Source organism: Silurus meridionalis, chromosome 20 (assembly GCF_014805685.1).
Source record: "Silurus meridionalis isolate SWU-2019-XX chromosome 20, ASM1480568v1, whole genome shotgun sequence".
NCBI lineage: Eukaryota > Metazoa > Chordata > Actinopteri > Siluriformes > Siluridae > Silurus > Silurus meridionalis.
Genome location: NC_060903.1, coordinates 16671859 through 16682152, shown reverse-complemented (window position 1 = coordinate 16682152; position 10294 = coordinate 16671859). Strand labels below are relative to the sequence as shown.

Sequence of the window (10294 nt, the reverse complement as noted above, 5' to 3'; positions counted from 1 at the left end):
TTACTACTACTAGGTACCAATTAAGTAAATGACAGCAAGGCCTGAGTGACTTAAAAACTGTTTTTTAGGAAAATAATCAGTGAAAGTACAGTGTATCAGTGTAATGTAGGCCAATATTATAACTTTCCAATTAATTAAATATAGGGAAGTGGAAGCTCAGTGGTTAAGGCTCTGAGTTGCTCCTCAGAAGGTTTTTGGTTCAAGCCCCAATATTGCCAAGCTGCCACTCTTGGGTCCTTGAGGAAGACCCCTCACCCTCTGTGCTCCTCTGTGCTGTATCATGACCCTAGATTTCTAACACTGCTAAGATATGCAAAGAATAGACATGTGGCAAGTATAAAGCACCTTTTCATTATTTAAACTGCAATGTCCAAATGTATATTGCTCTATTCATTAAAGAATGGCACAGATTATTTTTTATCTGTTTCTAGTTACACTGAAGTTTGTGAAACATCTCAAAAACATGCATTTTCTCTAATCAATGGCGGTATAGCAGCTATAAACAGCAGTTCTCTCACCAGACTTTATTCTCCCTCTTGAATAAAAAAAGACAGGATAAGGCAGCGTGTCACGCAAACGTGAAACTGGAAAAAGGAAAACGCAAAGTCATGAGCTGGAAAATGAACTGGTTGTGGGAAAGCACTGACACTGGAAACTCCTTCCATACAGTATAACCATTAGGTTTGATTCTTGTATAAAACAGGATGATTCTATGATGGTCTACAACAGTGTTTTCTTTATCTTGTATTTTCTGAAAAGGTCACACCATGATGTAGAGATTTTTTATTAGTCACACATCTTGACATGATATGAATTTTCTGGTCAGGGTTCACCAAACTTGAAACTTCTTCCTGCTGAGTGCGTGTTTCCGATCTCCATATGAATGGAAGTCAACGGAAGTAAAAGTGTGGAAAGCTTCATAACAATGATTGTGCATTTTCATTTTAATAACAGGTCTTATCCATGTAAGTTAATGTAAGTGAATGTAAGTGGGCTTGTTTGCTTTTTGACATTTAAACATAATATCATAAAAACATGCAATCAGTGGAAAATTTCTATCAGTAGAAAAAAATGTATAAGGTCCTGCTTCATAAATGTTAGGAAACTATGATCCACTAATCACCTCTGGAAATTCAAAGCTAAGCCAAAAAACAATCTTAAAATTGTCAAATTGCCATTTGTTTTAAACGAGATTCGAAGTGAAACTGTCGATGTCACGTATTATTTGTATCTGTATTAATTCCTGCAGTGTGTAAGCAGCTCCCTCACTGTGCTGAAGTGTGCTGTAGAGAGCTTTAATGCACTTCAGGTCATCCTGCAGAGCTCAGCCATAAAAAGCGACTCGGGCATTTATACGCTGTGGTTTAAATCATAGCTATAGACTTCAGTCTGACAGTCATATCCTGGCAATTTGCTCGCAAAATCTTTTTTTATTGTTAACAGACCTACAATGCAGAGCAAATAAAGATTCTTGGGGTTAAAAAACTATAGTAATGTAACCATCTGTTTTGGGGAGAAAAACATCATTCTCAAGTGGGTTTTGAAGCTTTGTAGGATTTGGAGGGTCTTACAGGGAATGTCTTCTAAAGATCTCTGGATCTGAATAATGGTCACTGGATGTGTTGACTGGATGTTAAAGTGTAAAATTTGATCTGCTTTGATTTGTTTATCTGGCCTACCCTTAAAAATTGTGGGATATAAAAAATATGGAGAAAATTCAAACATATTTCCAAAAATTATCTAACTGTAGATGAAGAACTGGTTATGGCTAATATTTAGGCCTTGTTGTTTGGGATAGTTGGGTTTGGGTTTTTAGAGGTGTTGGTGATTTCTTGACATTTAGGCCAGTGTTAATGGCAGCACTGACTCTAAACTGTGTGTGTGTTTTTAACTTGAAAATATGATTAGAACCAAAGTGGTCATTGGTCGATGTGGAGTAGCTTTTAAATGTAACATTAATAATTTATCATGTCAACTGGTGCTTAGCTTTTAGGCTGGGTTTCATATGGAAGCCATACTGTCATAAATTATGTAGATGTTCACTGTTATTTATATAATACACCACATCCACCTGCGCCGGTCAGTGGAGAAATACATAAAATTACAGCTTGTCATTAATGGCCTGTCATGTGTCATATCGATCACGCAGTTCACAGATATTGTGGTCACTCTATATGTACCTTTTAGGGCTTGTAATCCAGTGACACTCTGTAAAAGTGCTCTGAAGATTCCTATTTATATTTTAACATAAAAATGGGTGTGACCTAAAGCAAAATGTTTGTATTTTTAATTGCATATAGACCCTGAAGTGTATATAGAAAAGGAAACCATAGCTTGCCATTTTTTTAATTTTAATTTTATATGTAAAACCAAATTTGTAATATTATTTAAAAAAATCCAGTGAGTTTTGAAAAGCCACATCACTGAGGCCTGTAAATGTTTTCAGCTTTCATACCTTTATTTGATTTATTTTTCCAAAGTACAGTCAAAACAAATTTATGGCCTAATATAAAAGACCCTGATCAGGTGGTTACTAGATTAGATTAGATTAGATTAGATTAGATTAGATTAGATTCGATTCAATTCGATTCATTCAGTTTCATTGTGCATAGTAAAAGTACAGGGCCAATGAAATGCAGTATACTATATACTAAAGTATGTATTTATACACTGACCAGGCTTAACTTAATGGCCACTAATCAGGCATAACATTATGACCACCTGTCTAATATTGTGTTGTTCCCCCTTTTGCTGCTAAAACAGTTCTGAGCCCTCGAGCACTAACAGCATGAACTTCTTCAGCAGTTTGAGCTACAGGAGCTTGTCTGTTGGATCGGACCTCACGGACCAGCCTTCGCTTCACACGTGCATCTATGAGCCTCGACCGTCCATGACCCTGTCGCCGGTTCACCACTGTTCCTACCTTGGAGCACTTTTGATAGATACTGACCACTGCAGACCAGGAACATCTCACAACTACATTACTACTTAGAATGAGTGAAAAAAAATAGATGAATGCCATTGTGGATGTATAATAAAGAAACTCATGTTAATGATTATGCTTGTTCATGAGCTAGCAATGTCTGCTTTTTGCACACCTCTAGTTTTTCAGCCAAACTTTCAGTCATTTTGTATTTGTTTTGAAAATGTCTGTTCATTCCCCAATAATGTAATATTTGTCTAATGGATAATTTGTTGTGTGTGTGTGTGGGAGTGTGTATATACAGTATGCCTTTGGATTTTAAATAAGAAATATTCAAAAGGGAAGTGTGTGACATTTCTAGAACCAGACAAGCCGGAGATAGCTCAGACATGGCAGTTCTCCATCAGGATGGCTAAGAGAGCAACGAATCAGGAAAAGCAGAAGTGCTCTATAGAATAAGTTAATGACAGTCACTTTACCCGATTTAGACTTCAACATTGCGACATGTGAAGCGTCAGAAACAAGGCATCCTGCAGCTGCATATATGATTGAGAAGTGATACTGAAGGGGAATTTGAGGTATTGAGCATATCAGAAGCATATCTACTCTGTTCAGGGTTAAAAAAACAATTGCAACGGGGTGAGTGTTACGGGCCACTAGCACCAAACCACTGAACTATTAAGGGGAATATTTCGAAGTACGAAAACCATGTGTGTGAATAAAAACAAAGAAAACATTTATTATTTTCTTAAAAAATGACCATCCCAAAAGTGATGTTTTATGCTGCTTACGCACAAGTAAGTTGTCAATGATGTAATTAATAAATAAAAACAAATACATTGTATAAATGTAATAAAAAAATCACTTATTCATAGCATTACATTTTGTGGAACATTTGCAAAACAAGTTTATGTCACTTCTAGTTTCTCTCTCAGGTGCAGCAAGTCATGTTACTGAGAAAACCAGAAAGCGTAACAAACGTCATCTCTTCTAAAAAAAAAAATGTTCCAATGCCAGAATGCTTACTGCCTTTTGCAACATGCTGACACTGGAGACTCCTTTCAATGAGGATTATACACTATTGGTAGAGAGTGACAGGCATACATATATACCACACCTCCTTCATTGGCAGGTATATAGACCACACCTTCTTCACTGGCAGGTATATAGACCACACCTTCTTCATTGGCAGGTATATAGACCACACCTCCTTCACTAAGAGTGATAGGTATATCTATGACAAATCCTTTAATAGGACTGACAGGTACTGTATATACGACACATCTCCTTTTCTATTATTAACAGGTATACACCGCCCAGGAATAACTTTATATACACTGATCAGGCATAACATTATGACCACCTGCCTAATATTGTGTTGGTCCTTGTTTTGCTGCTAAAACAGTTCTGACCCCTCGAGCATTAACAGCATGAACTTCTTTAGCAGTCTGAGCTACAGGAGCTCGTCTGTTGGATCGGACCACACGGACCAGCCTACGTTCCTCACGTGCATCAATGAGCTTCAGCCACCCACGACCCTGTCGCCGGTTCACCACTGTTCCTTCCTTGGAGCACTTTTGATAGACATTGACCACTGCAGACTAGGAACATCTCACAAAAGATTTTGGAGATGCTCTGACCCAGTCGTCTAGACGTCACAATTTGTCAAACTCAATTCAATTCAATCTTTATTTCTATAGCACCTAACCCGGTAGAACCTAGGTGCTAAACAAAGTGCAAAAGGCAATGTGCAAAAAAGTTATAAAATTTGAGTTAACATAAAAATAATACAATATACAATATCGTTAAATAAAGAAGTAAATCGTAGGAACTAAAACAGAAGAAAAATAAAGCATAAAAACACAACAAATAAAATAAACGTTAACACGCTCAAATCCTTACGTTTGCTCATTTTTCCTGCTTCTAACATCCACTTTAAAGATAAAATGTTTACTGGCTGCCTAATACATAAATCCACCCACTAACAGGAGTCATGATGAAGAGATCATCGGTGTTCTTCACTTCACCACTCATAATGTTATAATGTCATAATACTATGCCGTATATGTGTATATTCCACAGCTTCTTCTCTACAATTAGCAACTTTTTCAATAATGGTGAAAAGTATACAGACTTCACCTTCTTCACTAGGACTGACAGGTCCTAGGCCAAACCTCTTCCACTGTGAATGATGCGCAAAGAAATCATGAATGATTTATTACATTTTACTAGAGACCACATCTAATTCATTGGGACTGACAGGTGCGGAGGACACACCTCTTTTACCACACATGTCTTCTGCACCTGTCTACGCCCCTGGAATGACATGTAGGGAGAATCTGGAAAATTAAATATATAAATTAAATACATAGCTGGAACTGGGCTGCAAAAAAGACAGCGCCATTTTAATATATACACATTTTATTAGTAAGATTTTGTTTTCTTCCACATGCACACTGTTCCCAGCTGACCATATGCAAAACATCAGTGTTTAGTCTCAGTCAAAAATTATATCTGTGTTAAATCCCTTACAATATATTTATAGATTATACTAACATTATCCTGTGTTATCACAAGCTATTTATCTCATTATTTTTATTGAGACATGACTTATTATTACAACATTTCTTCCTTGTCAAAAAGCCGGTTTTGTTATTAATCTTAACCGCGACATTGAATTTGATCTCCATGTATTTTGTTGAAATCAGAAAAAAAACATTTAGGCAAAAGATGCGTGATAATATTCATAAAAATTGTCAAATTTGCGAGTTCCTAACCCTCAACCTTATGGGAAAGTGGGTTCACACTAGAACTGTTTTATTAAGCCGAGGACCCTTTTTTATAAACAAGTGTACATATTTGTGTGTGTGTGTGTGTGTGTGTGTGTGTGTGTGTGTGTGTGTGTGTATATGTGTATGTTTTTGTGTTTATGTAAATAACCATTAGAACTGCCAAAAGGTCTGACAGAAAAACAACGAGTAAAACTAATCATTTCATGCTTGCAAATCAAAGCAAGAATGAGTCATGTCATTCAGACAACTTGTGGTTACTGTAAAGACGTGCACGTGCATGTGTGTGTGTGTGTGTGTGTATGTGTGTGAGGACACCAAAGCAGATGTAGCTCGTCTATGAATTACAGCCTCAGGCGGAAATTTGTCATTGGCCTGAAATACTGTCAGCTTCCATCATTGCTCTTCGATGTGCATTTTAAGAAACACGGCTGAAAAAAAAAGAACAGCAGCATCACATTCATTGCATACCGGATTCCATCTTAATGCACGTCACGGTTGAGTATTACGATACAAACCCAGATTAAAGACATTGGCCCGTTTGTAAAAAAGTGTTTGAGTTGTTACTTTCTGAGTTTTGTAAGCCGATACAATAAAACAGCAATCATTCTGTTTAGCTTAGTGGTGGTCTTGATGAACGAAGAGGCCCTGAAAATACAAAAACTCAGTCTATAGAGTAAATATCTGTGGGTTTTGAGCAGTAAGGATGATCTAGGCAGTTCCCAGGCCCATTCTTGGAGCACTAAAATGAAATCAGCTTTGTTTGAGTACACCTGGCTCTAATATTTAGATGCCACTGAAGGCTTTGGTTAGCTGGATCATGTGTGTTACATTAAGAGCTAAACATTTAAAGAAGGTAGGTTTGGGTGGTCCTACTGTGTATTGTGAGATACCAAGAACTCTATATTTGTGTATTTGAGATTTTTAGTGTTTATTCATTGAATTTATGAATAATGTACTTAATACAATCTTCTGAAAGTTTTCAGACCCCTCTTAACTTTTTAAGTTTGTTGCATCCTGATGCTACTCTCATTTTAATTGATTTTCTCATGAATGTACATTCAGTACATCACATGTACATAAGTATGAGACCCTTTGAAACAACAATTAAAAATCGGACCTGTCATTTCGCTTAATCATTGCTGAGATGCACCTTGATTGGAGACTACATGTGGAAATGTTTATTGATTGGGCATGATAAGGACCAAGAACAAGATGGTCACTCTGAATGAGCTCTGGAGATCGTGTGTGGAGATGGGACAGTTTCAGAAGGACAACCCCTATTGCAGCCCTCCACCGATGGCAGAGTGGCTAGACAGAAGCCTCTCCTCTGAGCAAAACCCATAGAATCCCATTTGAAGCTTGCCAACAGGCACCCAGAGGATTCTCAGACTGTCTGGTACAAGATTCCTTGGTTTCGGGTGCAGTCAGCATTCCTATTCATCTTAAAGGCATTCAACAGGTTTGAAAGTCAGAGCTCTATTTATTACAGAACAGTAAAATTATTTCTTTCCATATCCCAAAGATGTTAGGAGTTGGAGTCACAGCACAGGAGCATTAAGCGATAAGGACCCCAAGATTGGCAGCTTGGCAATACTGGGGCTTGAACCCCTGATCTCTGAGCAGTAATAGGCAACAACCAATCAGAATCCAGTGAAGTTTGAGACGCTATCTGGAACCTAGAGCGTGGTCTCCTTGATGTGAATAACGGGCCATGGGGTGATCAAGGCGTTCTAAAAAGTTAACAGGCTTTCTCAGAAGTGTGTTGACTCCAGGCAGATCTGACACACACATTTTTGCATTGAAAGCCTCATTCACTGTAAGCAAATGAGCTTGTGGAATGCAGCTGCCTCCAAAAAGCAAATATGAGCACAGAGAGCGGTGTGTGTATGTGTATGTGTGTTGGGTGGTGTGTATGTTCTGGGAGTGCACTTACAGTACTTTCTCTCGCCCCTAATGGATGAAGATGATGGTTCCTCGCTGCCTTACATGCCAGAGCTCTATTTTTTTGGGACCTGGAAAAGCGTCTGATGCAAATTCTGAATGAACTACTCTATTAGCTATCAGACGAGCACTAATTACGCCCCCGTGGCGCCGAGAGCACAATATCCTGCAGTGCTCTCGTGCACCTAGGGCTCTTATCAATCGAGCATCGAGAGATGGAGGGATTGTGATCGGATTACAATCGTGCACACGATTAGACTGAAGATGAAGCCAGGAGATGTCGTTAGGACTCCTGACAATTCCACGGTACTTCACAGCGATGTGCTTTTCACAAGTGTCTGAAGAAACTACAGACTGCTTAGTAATCTCTTGGTGATACTCTCGTTTTCTGACGAGTCTCAAGTGATTCGAATCTTAACCCCTCCCCTGGTGCCTTCTAGTCCACAGAACAGTAGCTATTCCAGAAACAGATCCTGGAATTCCACCCAAAGATCCAGAGTGCCTCCTGGGAACACTTCTTCCCATGTGGACAACATAAAATGAACATGAGCACTCTTTGACAGTAACCTGAGCAAAGGAGGATGAAGCTTCAACACTACCTGCTGCACCTTTGCCCCGCCTTCTGCCGAAAGCTGTATTTGTATACTTAGAGGGCGTAACCCATGTTTTGTAAATGTGGCATGAAAATTGTAAGCAAATCCAAAGCATGTCAATTGTAATATCATTTACATATAAGAGTGGCCTGGAGAAAACAGAATGTATTCCTAGTATTCCTCAAATGTACCTGCTCCATGATTGGTGTTTCCAGCATAGGATCAGAATTGATACCCGGACCGGGTGTAGCACCTGCCCCATGTCTGGTATTCATTTGATAGGATCAGGATCAATACCCTTGGAGGGTGTGTACCTACCTCATGCCTGGTATTCCTAGAATAGGATCAGGATTAATACGCTGACAGGTTGTGTACCTGCCCCATGTGTAGTATTTCTAGGATTTGTTCAGGATTAATACCCTGACAGAGTGTGTATCTGCCCATGCCTGGTATCTCCAGAGGAATATATCAAGAAACAAAAAAAGTTAAGATTTAATAATAGAGCTTAATATTTTGACATGGTTGGATGGAACTAGGTAATGATTTCAATCCGTCCAGAAATCCTGATGTGTGTGTGTGTGCAGGCGTGCTTGCGCGCGCGCGCGCGCTCAGGCGGAATCCCGAGACTCGGAGAGATTCCCGCCGGGGAAGGGGAGGGAGGGCGGCGCGTGGGATTCGGTAGGCGGGGGCAGGAGGAGAAGGAGGAGGAGGAGGAGTGGGTGTTGTGGGGTAGGAGGGTATTTTCCAGGTTTAAATACAGCGCGGAGCGGGAGCTCCGTAAACAGTCGCGTTACACGACGCCGGTTAAATAAAGAAAGAAGGAAAGAAAAGATTAAAAAAAGGAAAGAAAAGTAAAGACAGAAGACGTAGAGCCTCACTATGAGAAGCGACAGAGCGCGTGCGGAGTGACTGACGCCTGACGCGCTACCGGAACGCGCAACAGCCGCTCGGACGCATCGGGATGCACGGTTGACTCTGATCCCGCTCAGCGTACACTGTTGCACTGTTGCTCCATCATCACTGATATTAATTTTTAATCTTATTTTTATTACTTTGCATTGGAAAGTTTGCGCGCTCCCGTGACCAGAGGGTGAATGCCCGCGCCTGCGTGCACGCGTACCGACTCGAGCGCCAACTTCACACGGCCGGCTTTGGGGAAACGGAGAGGACCAGAGCTCTGCTGCTCCGCTCAGTTCAGCATGAAGTCTGCGGAAGAAGGTTAGTATGTGTGTGTGTGTGTGTGTGTGTGTGTGTGTGTGTGTGTGTGTGCGTGCGCGCGCAACGGTGTGCATTTACGTGCTTACTCCGTATATCCTGCTTTACCGCTGTGTTATCAAAAAATAAAAAATAAACCCAAACAAACAAAAATTTAAATACGTTTTAATTGTGGGCATAGAATCCAACCAAATTAATAAATAAAATTCTATTGGACAAGACAGGGCAATAAAATAGATCTACAGTTTCTCTAACAGACTCTACACTTATAGAACATCATAATTCACTCTAAAATACAATAAAACATCCACACTTTTTTAATGCACATGCGTAGTGATGCTGTCCTTTCAGCAGAATCATCTCTATCCACTGTAGTGAATTATTGACTGATTAATGGACTCCTATCCGAAGTGGAGTTATTTAAATGCAGCGGTGATGCAGTAACACAATATGTTCCTGGCAGGAAAAAAAAAGTTGATTTGAATGAGAAAACAAATACAAAAGGCACAAATCTACATACAAATCAGAATGATGGATCCCAAAACAATGCTTAAGTCTGATATTCTTCAGTATATGTTGATGAATTTGACTTATGCCTTGGCCATGCTAAAATCTGTGTGATAATAAGTGTGTTTTGGGATGTTAAAGGAACAGACTTGGCATTTGGGTTTGTATTAAATTTCAAATCTAAGTTTTCAGGAGAACTGTACTAAGAGGTCATTCACTCCTACATAATGAAATAACTATAAAATTATAATAACATGCTTTTGTCAGTAGCGTAATGTTGTCATTCTATTAAAGCTGCTCCAAAAAGTGTAGAATTATATGAA

General features: G+C 39.3%; 1 protein-coding gene across 1 annotated transcript in view; it reads left to right on the top strand.

The window, feature by feature from the left end:
• The first annotated feature begins 9021 nt into the window (after nt 1-9021).
• The window catches only part of LOC124402962 (nuclear factor of activated T-cells, cytoplasmic 1-like), a 60898-nt gene continuing 59625 nt past the window's right edge, over nt 9022-10294 (top strand). The window contains exon 1 of the mRNA XM_046876445.1: nt 9022-9467. Within this exon, the coding sequence (XP_046732401.1) occupies nt 9344-9467 (124 nt within the window). The 5' untranslated portion in view covers nt 9022-9343. The remainder of the gene's footprint in view (nt 9468-10294) is intronic.